Source organism: Capra hircus, chromosome 2 (assembly GCF_001704415.2).
Source record: "Capra hircus breed San Clemente chromosome 2, ASM170441v1, whole genome shotgun sequence".
Lineage (NCBI taxonomy): Eukaryota > Metazoa > Chordata > Mammalia > Artiodactyla > Bovidae > Capra > Capra hircus.
The window spans coordinates 126,890,764-126,909,413 of record NC_030809.1 but is presented as its reverse complement, the minus strand read 5'-3'; the positions used below and the strand labels follow the sequence as shown (position 1 = coordinate 126,909,413).

Genomic DNA, 18,650 nt, shown 5'->3' with positions numbered 1-18,650 from the left:
TAATACTAACTTTTTGGTACTTAACATTATAAATTGTGATTGTCTAGAAATCAGTTTTTCTCTAGTCAAACTGAGAATGCTTTTATCAAAAAAAAGTAAACTCACTGGACAGAGTCCAGTTCCAGGTCCACAGTTCCAAATTAAACAGAGGCTCAAAATAAAGGGAAAAAGAAAACAAGTCAAAGGAAAAATATTTATTTTGATAGAGATAACATCAAAACCAAAGACAAAAGAAATTAACCCCACAATTGGTTTAGAGAGCTTACTGTTGGAATTAAGCTGTTTCACTGCATATATATTAGGATAAAGAAATCCATCTATAAAAAGAAAGCTAAAGGGTGATTTTATGAAGTGTAGATAAAGAAGCACTGCCATATAGTTTAACATTTTTCCAGCATGTAGTTGAAGGATCCCTGCTGCTGCTTCTGCTGCTAAGTCACTTCAGGCGTGTCCGACTCTGTGTGACCCCATAGACGGCAGCCCACCAGGCTCCTCTGTCCCTGGGACTCTCCAGGCAAGAATACAGGAGTGGGTTGCCGTTTCCTTCTCCAATGCATGAAAGTGAAAAGTGAAAGTGAAGTCACTCAGTCATGCCCAACTCCCAGCGACCCCATGGACTGCAGCCCACCAGGCTCCTCCACCCATGGGATCCTCCAGGCAAGAGTACTGGAGTGGGGTGTCATTGCCTTCTCCAGAAGGATCCCTGATGAGCTGTCAAATACCTCCTAACTCCATCCCTTTCCTTTCCTATAGTGCCTACACATTAATTTCCCTTGAGAATGTGAACGTCAATCTCTTTGGCAGCTAAATTTCTCATTATGATTTATGAAATCTTATTTTCTATTACAACCAATTCCATGTGAGTTTGAGTTTTGCATGACTCTTCCAGGGGCTGCATCATTTCTGTTAAGACTCCATACTCTCCTAGATGGGGACCAGGCCCTGACAAAGGTGGCTATGGCCTGGCTTGCCCTTGGGAGGGGTCCAAACTGAAGTGTCTATTTCAACTCCAGTGTTGAGGGTTATAATAGCCATTGCATTTGTGAGAGGGTTCAGAGTACAATTCCCATTAGAATTGACCAAAGTTATTTCTGGTACCATATTTATTTATATAAGTTGTACAAAATGCCTAAAATCATGGAAGTCAGGTTTTGTTGTTATTCGGTTGCTCAGTCGTGTCCAACTTTTTGCGACCCCATGGACTGCAGCACGCCAGGTTTCCCTGTCCTTCACCGTCTCCCGGAGTTTGCTCAGACTCATTGAGTCGATGATGCCATCTAATGATCTCATCCTCTGTTGTCCCCTTCTCCTCCTGCCCTCAATCTTTCCCAGCATCAGGGTCTTTTCTAATGAGTCAGCTCTTCGTATCGGGTGGTCAATGGTATTTAAGCATCAAGTCCTTCCAATGAATATTCAGGGTTGATTTCCTTTAGGATTGACTCCTTAACTGACTTCCTTTAGGTTTGATCTCTTTGCTGTCCAAGGGACTCTCAAGAGTCTTCTCCAACACCACAATTCAAAAGTGTCAATTCTTCAGCACGCAGCCTTATGGTCCAACTCTCACATCCATACATGACTATTGGAAAAAACATAGCTTTGACTAGAGGGACTTTTTCGACAAAGTAATGTCTCTGCTTTTTAATATGCTGTCTAGGTTAGTCATAGCTTTTCTTCTAAGGTGCAAGTCTCTTTTAATTTCATGGCTTCAGTCACCATCTGCAGTGATTTTGGAGCCCGAAGAAAAAAATCTGTGACTGCTTCCACTTTTCTCCCCATCTATTTGCCACGAAGTGATGGAACTGGATGCCATGATTTTAGTTTTCTGAATGTTGACTTTCAAGCCAGATTTTTCACTCTTTTACCCTCACCAAGAGGCTCTTTAGTTCCTCTTTACTTTCTGCCACATGTGAGGTTGTTGATATTTCTCCTTGTAATCTCGATTCCAGCTTGAGCTTCATCCAGCCCAGCATTTCACATGATGTACTTTGCATGGAAAAAGCAAGAGAGTTTCAGAAAAACATCTATTTCTGCTTTATTGTGACTATGCCAAAGCCTTTGACTGTGTGGATCACAATAAACTGTGGAAAATTCTGAAAGAGATGGGAATATCAGACCACCTGACCTGCCTCTTGAGAAACCTAAATGCAGGTCAGGAAGCAACAGTTAGAACTGGACGTGGAACAACAGACTGGTTCCAAATAGGAAAAGGAGTACGTCAAGGCTGTATATTGTCACCCTGCTTATTTAACTTCTATGCAGAATACATCATGAGAAACGCTGGGCTGGAGGAAGCACAAGCTGGAATCAAGACTGCCAGGAGAAATATCAGTAACCTCAGACATGCAGATGACACCACCCTTATGCCAAAAAGTGAAAAGGAACTAAAAAGCCTCTTGATGAAAGTGAAAGTGGAGAGTGAATAAGTTGGCTTAAAGCTCAACATTCAGAAAACTAAGATCATGGCATCTGGTCCCATCACTTCATGGGAAATAGATGGGGAAACAGTGGAAACAGTGTCAGACTTTATTTTTGGGGGCTCCAAAATCACTGTAGATGGTGACTGCAGCCATGAAATTAAAAGATGCTTACTCCTTGGAAGAAAAGTTATGACCAACCTAGATAGGATAGTGAAAAGCAGAGATACTACTTTGCCAACAAAGGTCCATCTAGTCAAGGCTATGGTTTTTCCAGTGGTCATGTATGGATGTGAGTGTTGGACTGTGAAGAAGGCTGAGCGCCGAAGAATTGATGCTTTTAAACTGTGATGTTGGAGAAGCCTCTTGAGAGTTCCTTGGACTGAAAGGAGATCCAACCAATCCATTCTGAAGATCAGCCCTGGGATTTCTTTGGAGGGAATGATGCTGAAGCTGAAACTCCAGTACTTTGGCCACCTCATGCGAAGAGTTGACTCATTGGAAAAGACTCTGATGCCGGGAGGGATTGGGGGCAGGAGGAGAAGGGGATGACAGAGGATGAGATGGCTGGATAGCATCACTGACTTGATGGATGGGAGTCTGACTGAACTCCAGGAGTTGGTGATGGACAGGGAGGCCTGGCCTGGCCTGGCGTGGTGCGATTCATGGGGTCACAAAGAGTCGGAGATGACTGAGCGACTGAACTCTGCATTTAAATTAAATAAGAGGATGATGATATACAGCCTTGATGTACACTTTCCCCAATGCTGAACCAGTCCATTGTTCCATGTCCAGTTCTAACTGGTGCTTTTTGTCCTGCATATAGATTTCTCAGGAGGCAGGTAAGGTGGTCTGATACTCTCATCTCTTTAAGAATTTTCTATAGTTTGTTGTGATCCACATAGTCAAAGGTTTTAGCCTAGTCAATGAAGCTAATGTAGATGTTCTTCTGGAATCCTCTTGTTTTTTTCTATGATCTGGAAAGACCCAAATGAACTTTTTGGCCAACCCAATACATGAACCTAAGCACTGTTCAATTAACTGAGCAAACAGCCTTAGTGTTATCATTAGTCTTAGGTTTAAAGCTAAAAGAATTTTTTTTTTTAAACAGGGGATATGGGAGGGTGTACTCTATTGTTTCTTACTCAGAATATAAAAACTGTGACTCCCAAAATATTTGTCATATTTTCTGGGCTTCCCTGGTGGCTCAGATGGTAAAGAATCTGCCTGCAGTACAGGAGACCAGGGTTCAATCTGTAATTCAGGAAGATCCCCTGGAGAAAGGAATGGCTGCCCACTCCGGTATTCTTGTCTGGAGAATCCCATGGAAAGAGGAGTCTGCTCCTGCTGCTGCTGCTGCTAAGTCACTTCAGTCGTGTCCGACTCTGCCCATAGACGGCAGCCCACCAGGCTCCCTGTCCCTGGGATTCTCCAGGCAAGAACACTGGAGTGGGTTGCCATTTCCTTCTCCAATGTATGAAAGTGAAAACTGAAAGGGAAGTCGCTCAGTCGTGTCCGACTCTTCGAGACCCCATGGACTGCAGCCCACCAGGCTCCTCCATCCATGGGATTTTCCAGGCCAGAGTACTGGAGTGGGGTGTGGTAGGCTGCAATTCATGGGATTACAGAGTTGGATATGACTGAGAGACTAACAGTTTCATTTTCATTGTCTTGTAAAGTCTTCTCATTGAACGGAAAATGATTTGCCTATATTCAGCTTTAACAGTCAAAATGTGAACTTTGGAGAACATGAAATACAAAGAGAAATCAAGTTCGTTATATAAACATAGGGTATTCAAATATTTATTTTAGTATAGGGAGTGTAATCAAGAAAATAATTGAATATTCATCTACCAGATTAAATAACAATTTAGGAAGTAATGTTTCATAGTTTACCCAAAATAAAACAATGCATCAGATACATTTTTAGATTTTATTATCTTTAATGAACTGTTTAACATTTTTACAAATCATCAGATTTTTAAGTTTCCAGCAGTAAATATAGTAGTGATGGCATAAATACACTGAAATGTGAGATCCCTCTGAGAGAATACAAAAGATAGAAACACCTGGAAACAGAGGGCAAAATGTCAACTCTAGTTCTGACACGGAAATTAACATAGTTAAATTCTTTACAATTCTAGTACACGGAGAAATGAGTAACTCATTCCCTATAAATGAATACGTAACTTTGAGCTTCACCTTCCTGGAAGTTTTGAGGGACATCATTTGATCCAAAGATCCCCAAAACTTTATACTATGTATTGATGCCAGAGGATTTAAACATACAGAAAGTAATCTGAAAATGACTGCCAAAGCAAAGCAGTGTTTTTATTCCTCAACATTTGTGACCTTCGTGGTATACTGTGTATTATAAAAGGGCGTAATCCCTATACAATTGCATAAATGTCATACAAATGGATTTTACAAATTCAATATCATATGTATTCAAAAATACATATAGCTGTGCTTTAGTAAATGAATCCATCAGTTCCTTGAGGGATAATTTTGCTTTTAAGTTATATCCAAAGTATATACAAAGGATCCACAAATGTTAACAATTTGTGACTAAAATTCTCAAGGTTTTCATTTGCAAAAAACTGTGGTGGTTTTCAATTTAAAAATTTTAAGAAAGTTGTGAATATTCCCAGTTTATTATCACTTGGGTTAAGAAAAAGTAGATGGCTTCAGCTCTTTAACAGGAAATTTGTGAACTACTCACAAATGAGAAGTTACACATTTTGGATCATTAGAAAAAGATAAATTACCTATACTTCCCAATTGAGAACAGAATGTGCAGTGTATAAAAAAATAAGATTTTATTCTGAAACCAACAAAAGTATTTCTAGAAAAGCCCTTGGGGATACATCTTCTCATTTCCTTTACACAAGAATGAGTGAGTGGCATACCTTAATGGCATACCCTTATATCAAAGTGTGTATTCCATTACCAAGATGATAGATTGAACATTTTTTAAGGGTGGGAAAAATATACACTTAAAATGTCAAAGTCAGTATATTACTATATAGTTTCTAACTTCATTCCAACATAATGTTATCAATATAAACTAGACTGAAAAAAGAATTAAATACACAGAGAGATGTTACTGGCATGCAAAATTCATTGTTCCAACGTGAAACACTAGGTCTATATTTTTAATAAAAACTGCACATCTGTTTAATTTGGCTAACAGAAAGAAAATGCACATTTAAGAAAGATGTTACCATATCCTTCTAATAAAGCAAGTCTATATCAAAGGCACTTCAGCAGAGCACTAACTCCTTAACCTTTTCCAAATCATTTTCATTTATGTCACCTTAAATACATCTTTCTGTGTAAAACCAGTAAGAAACTGCCTCTAATTTTGGACCTTATCACCCCTCCCTCAAAAAAGTAAATGCAGGTATTAACCAAAACATTTCTCTCTTCTATGGATTGGGGTAGAATATAGCAAACTTTTACCTAGATCTTTAAATTCTTTGGGTTAATACAGAAAGGAATGTTATCTGACAGGTTATATGCTTCAGAAATGGTTACAGGAAAAACCTGGCTGAAGTCTACTGTCTTGGGGGGAAAAGCTGTTTTCTTTTGTTGTATATCTATCTACAGTTTGAAGCTAAAGTGGTTAATTTTAGTTCTTACAACTTGTTTATGTGCCTTGGGTCTCTGTGTTGCTCCCATCTGAATTAGCAGTGCATGAGAAATAAAGCAATTAGTTTCATTCCTCCCCACTCCCCGCCCCAAGGAAAAGGGTAAGCTGCTTCAGACATTTGCCTTTATGGAAATTTTAAGAAAAATGAGATGAGTTGATTTTAATTAAAGCTTCATTTTTAGGACATGAATGATAATTCAGAGTTGAAAGCACTTAAAATTAAAAACGGGTGTTGAATGTGTTCACACTAATTCTCTGCTATGATGAAAAGAATATATTACTTCCAAACCTGGAAAAAAGTGTTATGTAACTTAAAAGCATTTACGTGATTTAATAAAAATCTTTTACTTTTCCTGTGAAATTGAAACTGTTGTTCCCAAACATTTTTTAGAATGTCAGCAACAAAAAAATCTGGATGTATACCTGGGATCCTAAAGGTATTCTTGAATCTCAAGAGAAATGGCACGTTTTTTCTGGTTGACATTTCAGAAAAGAATTGAAATGTTTATTTCCTTTAGCTCCACATATTTTAAGTTTGGATGTTTATAAGAAACTTTCAATTCATTGATTTTTAAAAATCAAGTTTAATAGTTTAAGTGACTTTTTTGAATAGAAGAAATATCTTAAAACTGATTTCAGTCTCTATGTATCAGTGAGCCTTAAAGATTGGGGAGTGGGAGGAATGACTTTTTTTTTAAAGACTAGTAAAAAATTTTCTTGACAGCTAAGCTCACTTCCCCTTTTGGTGATGGGGAAGGGGGCAAGAAATTTTTAAATAAAAATTCAGTATCAGAACATTCATTTCTCAGATTTCTAGATAAACTAACACCTGTTTATTCTGTGAAGTTTTATTCAAAAACAACCAAAGAGCTGGCATTTCCCTAACAACCAAGTAGCTTCTTGCCCATCTTAGGTGAGTATGGAATTTATTTTGGGTTGATACAATATACATGCTGTTTAAAAATGAAAGAAAATGTGGTTTGGCCTTTGAACTCTAGAATAACATCAAGCCAGAACATTTATCCAGTTATTTTCAAGTATATGCAGTGGAGAATATAATAGTAACATTTCACAAGAGTAATACAGTTTCGTTTCTAAATGTTTTACAGGGGTCATCAAAGCAGAAGCAATATTTTTGAAAGCAACTTTAGGAGTATACTTTTCACTGTTATTCTTCAGAGTCAGGGCTCAACTTGATGACTGAGCAACAATTTCAGATACTATTTTACATTCTGCACCCTCAGATACTTCAAATTCATCACCCAAAAATAAATAAAAAGCATAGGCCAGAAAAAAGCATTTCTTGGTCGCTTTCTCACTACTGAATTACCATTTGACTATTTACTCTGCTTGAGACATGTCCAGGGACCATGAGATTGCTCAGTCTCAGCTTCTTCAGAAGTTCACACAGCAATTTACAATACAAAGCAAGAATAAAGAGCACGAGACGACAGAGACACAACCACTCTTGGTATTAGTTTATGGGAATCAGTGGGCGTTCCTCTCGCTTCTTCCAGATGTTAGTTTTGCTGTCTCTCTTGGCTAGTGGTGGTGCTCTGCCCCTTTTCTTAGTGGGGGATATATTGGCTTCAAAATCTTCAGCGGTGCTTCTTCTTCCTGGTGACTCTTCCCCAGGGTGCTCCATGATGGCCCCACTGCCTCCATCTAGGATGTGCCTTAAAGCTGGGTCCTCTGGAGAGCAGACAGTGGTTCCGCTCTCACTGCTGCTCAGGTCTAAGTCTTCTAAGTAAAGCATCTTAGGCTGATGCATGCTTTTGATGAACGTTTTCTCCCTCTCCAGTTTTCTACTTGAGTGGTGCTCATTCATGTCCACCCCAGAGTCCAGACTCGTGTCATTGCTCTGGGCTCTCTTGCCCTTTTTCAGGTCTATGAAGGAGTGCCTCACCTGTGCAACCGGCTTCCCATCAAGAGACACAAACCAGGCTCTGGGGTGGGGGGATGGCTTTCCTTTGGACAGTTCTAGGAGGGTCTGTTCTGAAATTCCTTGAAGCTCCGATGAAAAGGGAGTCATTACAACAGCTTCATTTAGTGTTCCAGGAACAGAAACAGATTCCAGGAGGCTATTTGAATACCGGCTCCAATCTGAAGTTTGGGAGGGTAAACTCTGTTGACCTTCCAGGGGGATGTTCTCTTCCCTGGCATCTGGGGGCTGGGCATGAGAATGCATTGGCATTTTCGGTAATGTCTGTGTAAAGTTCTCTCTATTTACTGGCTCCATCAGTTGGCCATAGACTAACTGTCCCTTTCTTGGCAGAGTAGCCGACTTAGCAGGATGCAACTGCTCTGGAGTGGGGAAGAGGTCAGATGTCTGAAGGATGGCTATGGGCTGGCTGTATATGTGCATGATCTGTTCTGGAATGTGGGAATGGCCATATGCCTCTTCCTTACCTGTGAGATACCTCTTTTCCTCTTGCGTATCACCTAGAGATGAAGACATATTGTTGTTAACATGTTTAAGTTGTTTGGACCCTACATTGGGCTCCAAAGACTGTGCTGGGTTTCTGGAGTAATTATTTTGATTGACTGACAGAAACGAAACTTCTTCATTGTAGATTTTCAAATTGTCCCGAGTTTTTACCATGGAAACTCTTTCTTCTACTTCCACCTTGGATGATTCCTTTTTCTGAGGGCTGTATGAGGAGCTTTTGGCATTGAATAACTGTGATTTGTCCTCGGTTTTTAATGCAACTTTGACTGAACTGATGTGATTTATGTGAGTTGTTGAAGTTGTCTGGTCTCTCTTGAGGACCTCAAGTTTAGTGGTATTTCTTTCTCTTTTCTGTGGAGTACCACACTTATCCCTAGAGTAGAAGAGAAGGCAAAAAAAAAAAATGTTTTGAACTTATCTAGAAGGTTTCATTAACCAAAAAAATCTCATGTTTATTTTATAAATATATGTATATATAAAATGCTACTGTTAGAATATATCCGTTTTTATTTTAATCTATATTTTAAACATCAAACCATTACTTTCTACAAACTTTGTAATACATAGAATTTACATGACACTAAAATTAGACAGTTTGTGTTCACACACATTACTATTGTTCTTACCTGCAATAACAAAGAAGTACAGCAAAAAACCCAATGACAATGACTATTGTTCCTCCTAATATGGCGGTAAGAAATACTGTGTGGTAGGCAGTTATGTCCTTGGAATCTCCATTCATACCTGACCCTAAATAGTTCAAAATAAACAAAGAGAAAATATATTACTTTAGGTCAGACTTTCAACTGTGTCCTATCCTGGGTGAGGCAGATTAAAGATGTGTACACAGGTCTATTAATTTGTTCCCCTCCCATGGCAGGCTTCTCTGGGGATGGAAAATATTTTCCCTACCCCCGTTAGGCTTAATCAGTTGATTTGCTGTGCCCAGTGAAATATGAGCACCTTAAATGAGGCTGTATAAATTGCCTGTCCTCTGCTAAGGTCTTCTACTAAGTGAAAAGTATATCCTAAAGTTTTGCTATTCTTTTAATCTAGGTTCTGGAATGAGGAAAAAAATCTTAAAACTGAACCAAGTCAAGCCCAACAGTCACAAAATGAAAGCAACAAATAGAGAGCAGGCTTATTTGTTACTGATGGCTGAATGTTACAGAAAATGGACCAAGATGCTAAAGTCCTGCTGTTACAAAACTTAAAATATGTGACACTGGCTTCCAAGTCAAGCAGTAAGGAAATTGTTGCAGGAGGTAGTAAAAATAGTGACCGAAGTTATGCGGTAGCAAATTGTTTGCTGGAACAAAAAGTATTTCTAATGAGAGCTTTGTGCAAAGAGGTTTTGAGATAGAATATAGTGAGCGTTGATATTAGCTGCATTCAATTTAAAAAGAAAATGCAAAGATAGAAGTCTTTAAAATTCTTTAAAAAGAATTTGCTACAGTAAACAGGGATGAAAAGACCAATGACAATGCAAAAATTGGGGGGCCTGAAGAATCAAAAGTTGTAACTCCTTCAGACAGGACTCTAGAATAACATGGCGCCATGATCCCCATAAGCTAAGCCCAGCAGAAGACAGTGACCCATTACTCTTTATGAGAACACATATATACAATGCTGTGGTAATTGCTTTGTTGTTTTTGTACAGTTGCTAAGCCATGCCTGACTCTTTTGCAACCCCATGGACTGTAGCCCGCCAGGCTCCTCTGTCCATGGGATACTCCAGGCAAGAATACTTGAGCCAGTTGCCATTTCCTTCTCCAGAGGATCTTCCTGACCCCGGGATCACAGCTGCATCTCCTCCACTGCCAAGCAGACTGTTTACCGTGGAGCCGCCAAGGAAGCCCCTGGAATCAGCTTAACTGCAGGAAAAGCAGACTAAGCGTGGGGTGATCAGTGGAGGTTCTGAGTATCCTGCATGAAAGCAGACGCGACTCACCTTGAGGTGATGTTTCAGCATCACTAGGACTTAATTTTGCTCAGAAATGTGTACAAGTCTAGTGATCAGTATCAACTGGATTCTAATGTGTATTGGGGGTGATGAGACGCCTGATTTCCCACTCATCTCAACCATAAGAAAAAGTCCAGCATGAGGCTTTCAACTTCACCAAGGACGCTGGAAAGACTAAGGACACATAAAGACTCAGACCCTTTAACTTCTACATCATCTAAGTTGACCAAGGTAGAGTGACATTAAAGGATTTGGAGAAGCAGTGTTTTGTTGATGCATTCAGACTTCGAAGCCAGAGTGCCTGAACTGGAATCCTGGCTTCACCCTTTCTGTGTGGTGTTGGGCAAGCTTCATTCACTTATGTCTCACTGCACAGCTGTCATACCTGTTACAATGATTAAATAAAACATTGAGAACAGTGTTTAGCACATGATAAGCACTCAGTAAGTGCTGGCTATATTATACCACTGTTGTTAAATGAAATGTCAAGATTATAGAAGAATGGGCATTCCAGTACTGAATACTCTTTTAACTGATAACTGATAATAAAATGTTGATCATATTGAGTAGGCAACCAAGCACAGCATTACACAATATGAAATTTCTTCAAAGAAAAAAGATAAGAGTAACAACTCTATCTGTAGATAACTATTTATGATCCAGAGCTGCAACAGAGGAAATAGTTAGACTATAATTGGGTGAAATTCAAATTCTTCTCCAAAGAATATCTGAATATATGTTTTCACAATTGAGTAAGGTAAGCAATTTTCACTCCACAGAATTCCAACAGAACTCACCTTTGGAATTAAGAGGCTGACATTGTTACATCTGTCCCAAATCTTAAGTGTATGACAACAGCAGAAAAGCATACAACTGCATGTGTGTGTGTGTTAGTGTGTATGCACATGCCCAAGAGAGGTTAGAAAGTTAGAAAATTACAATAAATTTTCATTGTGACATTTGAAAATAAATGGTACTTCTTTAATTCTATACTCAGCTACGTACTTACCTATAATAATATATGAAAAACTAATTGATTTTAATTTTTTGCACTTAATATTTTTTCTAGAAATTGGCTTAAGATTTATTTAAAAAACATATTTAGTAATATTATTAACCAAATTATAGCTTCAGCACACCAGATACTAGCCCATCACAAAACCAGTTTGATTGTACAGTAACATTTTCATCCTAAACTGTTTAGGGACATGAGTGATCCTCATATTCAACTCCTGCAATTTAGAAAAAGGAAAACTAATACTCAGATGGGTAAGTACCTATTTCAAGCTCACCCTGTTAATTACTGTCAGAGCCAGAACTATAATCAAATTAAAGTTATCCATATTTCTCATATGGACCTTTCAAAAGCATAACTAGAAATTATCTAATAATCCTACATTTCTGTTAGTACTCTGATTCACACAAAATTGTTCCCAACATAAAAGCCAAAACAAAACTTCTATTTTAGAAAATTATTTCAGCTTTTATAATTCAGTCATCTTGCATAAATGGTATATTTTTAGTGGAAACCACATTTCTCTGTAAAACTCAAGTGCTCCTGTGGTCATTTTTATCAGAAATGAAATAACTTGGATTTAGTTGAGTTGAAGTATTAAATATTCATTATTCTTTTTCATCAATATTTTATAGTTGCAAATTTAGAATAGGACAAGATCAGACAGCTGGCAAGACTGCAAGATATTTTGCACCATAAACAACAAAAGCAATCACCCTCTGGTTTCTGGATAAATGAACTCATAAGCACTACATTGAAACAAAAACAGAACATTCCTCACGATTATAATGGTTAATAGCTCATATTTCTTCTACTGAAATACTCTTAGCTTCATTTTTGAAACAAAGTCTTATTACCTTGCATGGTTTAAAAATGGAAGGCTGTCAAATGCAAAATGAAAATAAACTATATAAATAGTTTCGAAAAAACTAGGCAGCCATAACAAGGTTAGCTGATACACTGCTACTGAGAAATGAATGTAAAATGTTATCCGTATCCTGGATCAGGGGATGCACCAGGACTATTCCTGAACAGCATGAAATAGCCAGGTTGCAGCTGCCTTTCAGCTGGAAGCCAAGACACTAGCTAAACCAAAAGAATTACTTCTGACATGATTAAAGATGAAGGAGGGATATATGCATTCAGCTTTTACACTTTCCCTAAACTTTACAAAAATGACACTGAAAGTTTTGCTCTATCTTGTTTTTATAAATACACATGTCCACAGGTTAAAGGAGAATGAGATCAAAGACCGGAGCAACAAGATGCTGATAGGTGGAAAGCTGACTCAGAGCGCGCAGCAGGGAAAACCAAGAAGCAACTCAACTTATACCAGCGAACACCCAGGAGGCCTAATGAGTGGTTGCCGGCCCACGGTGCAGCCAGTCTACATGATAGCTGGTTAAGAGTATTTCTTTTTTTAAGATGACTTAATGGATGAGATATGCAATGTTTGAGAATTTTGAGATACTTACACAACTCAAGATGTAGGATTTCTAAGTACAAAGTATATAGCTAGATTGATACCATGTTAATTTGATACCAGTTAAATCAGGAAAAATGAAACACTTATTTCTCCTAAAATATGAATAAGACCATTCCTAGCACACAGCTCTTGGTTTTTGCCCACCTTCTGTTCACATGTCAAGCCAATCTTCATTTGGGCCTGTCTTATCCTACGAACACTGGGGACAAACACTATTATTCAACAGTCCCTCATCCCCACCACACCCCCACCAATGATGACCTAAGTCTGAAAATTTTTCATCCCTAGAAAGATCAGGAACAGTGTGAGGAAAAGACTGCAAAGGGTTAGGATCAGCTGTCTTGAAGCAGCAATCTTCCAAAGACAGTGGAGCAGGTCTGCTAACTGGGTCCTCTAGGATTCCTGCCTTTTATAGTCTGCTCTTTCAGCTTTCCCTAGGATCCTGCAAACTCCTGAGATCCTACTATGTGTTTCTAATTATCCAAAATCTGCTCGTGGTGTTCGCAGTCAAAAGCTCTTAACTGATCTGGGTAGAATTCATTCATAAAAAGCAAACTAAGAAAATTCTTGATTTGAATAAACTTTGCACTTCAGATTCATCAGGTATAACAGTTGTAAATGACCCTAGAGTTCATGGAACTTAATCTTTCCCTATATATCTGGAAAAAGTAAAATAAAGCTGAGATTAAGAGACTAGAAGCTTTTTCCAGTATAATACAGTAAGTAGCAATGCTTAGAATAAAATGGGAAACTAATATCAGTTTTAGCATGACTATTTGGATTTTTTAAAGTTTATATTTTGTTTCATTTTTACCATACCTCTAGTTCCTGGAAGCGGAGCTGCTATCCAGTAGCCCAAATGTGGTGCATCATATGTCCATATTAAATGACTGTTATATTCCTTGACCATTCCCTGGCCATGATTTACCCACGCACCTAAAAAGCAAGGCAAATAAAAAGTAATAATCAGTTATCTTATATATCTTGAATGCTAACAGGAGTTTGTTGATAGTCATGTACAGAATACTTTGTAGGATATTTTCAAAGATGAAAACTGTGACAACATATTTTCATGGGATAATATATATCATAATATATATTATATTAAATAATTTGATTTGTTATGACCAAAGGATATAAAATCAATATAAATAAACTTTATATCATATATAAAATCAATATAAATTTTATATAAATATAAAAAGGGTATCTACTTAGGGAAATCATACTTTCCAAATAATGTCTAAATTGTGTATATTGAGATATGTCTTAGTAAGAATGTAATTAAATCCAAATTTATCAACAGATGGTTGTTAACTACTCTGGGGTTCTGATTAAATGCTTACAGTATGTGTTTTATGACCTTATTAATATTTTTATTAAATGCTGTTTTGTTCTAGTACTGCTGGCATGGTTCTTTTAGAACTAAATGTCTTAAAATTTAAAAAAGTACTATTCTGATTCATTTAAATATCAACCACAGAAGAAAGAATTCAGTAAAACCAATATCTTTTATGAAGCCCAGCATTACAAAGCTTGTTTATAAGTTTGGTCTATGTATTTGGTTTACTGATTCATTGTAATGATGTATATAGACAAACTTGAAATTATGGGAGTGAGTCAACCTGCTTTTTGAATAGTCATGTTATACTTAAGCAGTACATGTGATGAATCAATTCAAAAATTTTGCCACTGGAAGGTACATGAGAAACACAGGCTTTTTTCAGGAGAAACAGAAAGCAGAACTCAAAGCAGATATTCTTCTTTAAAGTGTCTTGAAACAATTCTCTCATTCAACAAGTCAGGGGATTGAGGCCAGAATAAGTCAAGTGACTTGTTCAACATCATATTGCTGGTAAATGGACCAGAATCCAGGTCTTACAGCTTTTAATCCAATGTTTTACAGAACTATACCACTGCAACACTGTGACTTACAATAAGAAATTTAAATATATGGTCTTAAATCCCCAGTCCTGGCATAGAGCTCCTAAAAACCTTGTAATTCCCTATGTGATAAGATCCATAAAGGTGGAAAGAGTGTCTTTTCTTGTTGACAACAAGCCAATTTCAACCATGTCTGAGTTTATGTAAATGAGGTGAATTTTGGAAAGTCCCAGTGGATGGGGGCTAGTTGCCAGGGGATCCAACTGCATGTACCTTTCATCCCCACCCCCACATACCCCTCTGGAGAAGGGAGAGGTGCTGGAGCTTGAATTCAATCGTCAGTGTTCAAAGATTTAATCAAGCGTGGCTACATACTGTGGCCTCCACAAAAGCCCCTAAACTGCAGCGTTCAAAGAGCAGAGCTGGTGAACACGTGGAGGTGCTAGGAAGGTGATTCACCCAAGGAGAGAGCACTGAAGCTCCAAACCCCTTACGCTGTGTATCTCTTTCATCTGGCTGTTACCAAAGTGTATCCTTCTATAGGAAACCGATAACCTAGCTAGTAAACTGTCTTCCTGTGAGCTGTTCTAGCAAGTTACCAAATGAAGAGAGGGTCACGGAAGCCTCCACTTTATAGCCAATCACAGCAGGAGCATGGCTGATAAGCTGGACTTGCAGTTGGCCTCTTGAGTTGCAGGCTGTGGGACCAAGCCTTTAACCTGTGGGATCTGACACTAACTCCAGGTAGATAGGGTCTCACTCAGTTCACTTCAGTCACTCAGTCAGGTCAGAGTCACTCAGTCGTGTCTGACTCTTTGCGACCCCATGAATCATAGTACTCCAGGCCTCCCTGTCCATCACCAACTCCTGGAGTTTACTCAAACTCATGTCCATCGAGTTGGTGATGCCATCCAGCCATCTCATCCTCTGCCATCCCCTTCTCCTCCTGCCCCCAATCCTTCCCAGCATCAGAGTCTTTTCCAATGAGTCAACTCTTCGCATGAGGTGGCCAAAGTATTGGAGTTTCAGCCTCAGCATCAATCCTTCCAATGAACACCCAGGACTGATCCTTTAGGATGGACTGGTTGGATCTCCTTGCAGTCCAAGGGACTCTCAAGAGTCTTCTCCAACACCACAGTTCAGAAGCATCAATTCTTAGGCACTCAGCCTTCTTCACAGTCCAACTCTCACATCCATACATGACCACTGGAAAAACCATAGCCTTGACTAGACGGATCTTTGTTGGGAAAGTAATATCTCTGCTTTTCAATATGCTATCTAGGTTGGTCATAACTTTCCTTCCAAGGAGTAAATGTCTTTTAATTTCATGGCTGCAATCACCATCTGCAGTCCAACTCTTTGTGACCCCATGAACTGCAGCACACCAGGCCTCCCTGTCCATGACCAGCTCCCCAAATTTACTCAAACTCATGTCCATTGAGTCGGTGATGCCATCCAACCATCTCGTCCTCTGACATCCCCTTCTCCTCCCACCTTCAATCTTTCCCAGCATCAGGGTCTTTTTAAATGAGTCAGTTCTTCACATTGGGTGGCCAAAGTACTGGTGTTTCAGCTTCAGCATCAGTCCTTCCAATGAACACCCAGGACTGATCTCCTTTAGGATGGACTGGTTGGATCTCCTTGCAGTCCAAGGGACTCTCAAGAATCTTCTCCAACACCATAGTTCAGAAGCATCAATTCTTTGGCACTCAGCGTTCTTTATGGTCCAACTCTCACATCCATACATGACTACTGGAAAAACCACAGCTTTGACTAGACGGACCACTGAAGGCAATTTTCGGACACTTAGCTCATGTTGGAGGGTACGAGAAAAATACCCTCACATTTGGTGACCAGAAATGAAACTTTTGAGTGCAGAATAGAGTTGAAAGAAGAGTTTGTCCCTTACAACTACCTTTGTTATGTACATAATTTCCAGTCTTTTTTAAATAATATATCTGTTTTTATCTTCTGTAGTGAACGTGTTTGTGCCTCACTACCTACCTTTTCAGTTACAATGAAACTTCAATTAAAAGCCTCTTTGAGAATACACTGCTCCCTCTTCTTAGTCTGCGTGATTAGTTTAGGGCTCCAGTCCCAGCGCCAACACATGACGAAGCCTAAATAAATCTATGAAATCTATTTGCAGGCCACAGACATTTGTTCTGAGATAGGCATGCAAACCTCCTCCTAGAAATGCAGTTAAGGGCTTGTGTACTAGCTACTAGGAAAAGAATTTCTCTACCTTTTGGACTTTAACCTGGCTAGTATAAAGTGAAAGCACCTACAGCCTTCCTGCCACTCCAAAGGGAAATCCTATTTCAGAAAGGTTATTAACACAGGAAACAGATGAGAGAGAAATCAAGTCCTACAAACCAGTCTAGTCTGTGCATTGTGACTTAATCCAACACAGTTCTACCCCTGGGCTTTTCAGTTGTCGGGGACTGATCATCTTTTTTTGTTTTTTGATAAGGACTCTCACTTTATTTACATGGAAAAACAAAACCAAGAGAAGCAGAAGAGAAAAATGCATCCAGTTGCTATTTAGGAGGCTAATCTCAAGAAACAAAATTGGTACCAAAATATTTTTTTTGGAAAATAATCAATCACTCTTTCTACATTTATATATATATATAGAGAGACACATACAGAGAATACCATGTTATTTATTTTCATGAAATTTGCATAGTTTATTAATTGCTTTAGCCAAGCTTTTAGATATAAGTTTATATTGCCTATGAATCCACCTGCAATGCAGGAGACCCCAATTTGCTTCATGGGTCAGGAAGATCCCCTGGAAAAGGGATAAGCTCAGTATTCTTGGGCTTCGCTGGTGGCTCAGATGGTAAAGAATCCACCTGCAATATGGGGAGGCCTGGGTATGATCACTGGTGTGGGGACCATCCCCTGGTGGAAAGCACAGCAACCCACTCCAATATTCTTGCCAGGAGAATCCCCATGGACAGAGGAGCCTGGCATGCTACAGTCCATGGGGTCACAAAGAATTGCACACAACTAAGCCACTAAGCATTAGCACTATCATAACAAAAACCCATAAGAGCCTCAAAATATAAAACATGGGAATGTGAGTAAATAATGCTATTTTAAAATAATAGTGATATCATTTTCCCTACAATTTTATTATATTAATCAAAGTGGGGCCACTTTTGGTCACTGATAAAGTGCTTAAAATCATAATATTACTGATTTAGTGCTCTACTAAAGATAAAACATTCATATATAAATATTAATGTTTAAATAATAAGGTATATTAAAATTTAATATTCTATGCAAAATAGAAATTTGTCAATTATACCTTAATAAAGCTGAAATTTTTTAATAACAATAGCAACCTATTTCTTTTTTTTAATTTTATTTTTATTTTTTTAATTTTTATTTTTACTTTATTTTACTTTACAATACTGTATAAGATAAACATTCAAATATTCAAAAATGTCAAAGTATTCAGAACCTTTTCCCATAGTTCACATACCTGTGTTCATATCAAATGTCCAGGCAGGTATGTGATCCCCTGCACTTACATCATTTGTATGTAGAAGAGGAAGAGAAATTTGAATAGAGCCATCCACCTTTACTTCTTTTCCTCCAGAATATATTTTCACACATATTGCAGCAAGAGGAGTTAACTCAATGCTTTCAAAACCTAAAAACAGAAGACAGTTCATTAAAATCATATGTAAAGCACAGACTCTAGTTATATATTAACAACAAACTAATATTGGCCTAAAATATCTAGTTCCTGTATTTCAACCAGAGTTATCCAGTG

At 38.4% G+C, this 18,650-nt stretch overlaps 1 protein-coding gene across 1 annotated transcript in view; it reads right to left on the bottom strand.

Annotated features, from left to right (window-relative positions):
- Positions 4,334-18,650, bottom strand: part of FAM171B (family with sequence similarity 171 member B) — an 82,612-nt gene continuing 68,295 nt past the window's right edge. Inside the window, exons 5-8 of the mRNA XM_018065470.1 lie at positions 18,357-18,527; positions 13,799-13,915; positions 9,142-9,265; positions 4,334-8,888 (exon numbers count right to left, since the gene is read on the bottom strand). Of these exons, the coding sequence (XP_017920959.1) occupies positions 7,541-8,888; positions 9,142-9,265; positions 13,799-13,915; positions 18,357-18,527 (1,760 nt within the window). The 3' untranslated portion in view covers positions 4,334-7,540. The remainder of the gene's footprint in view (positions 8,889-9,141; positions 9,266-13,798; positions 13,916-18,356; positions 18,528-18,650) is intronic.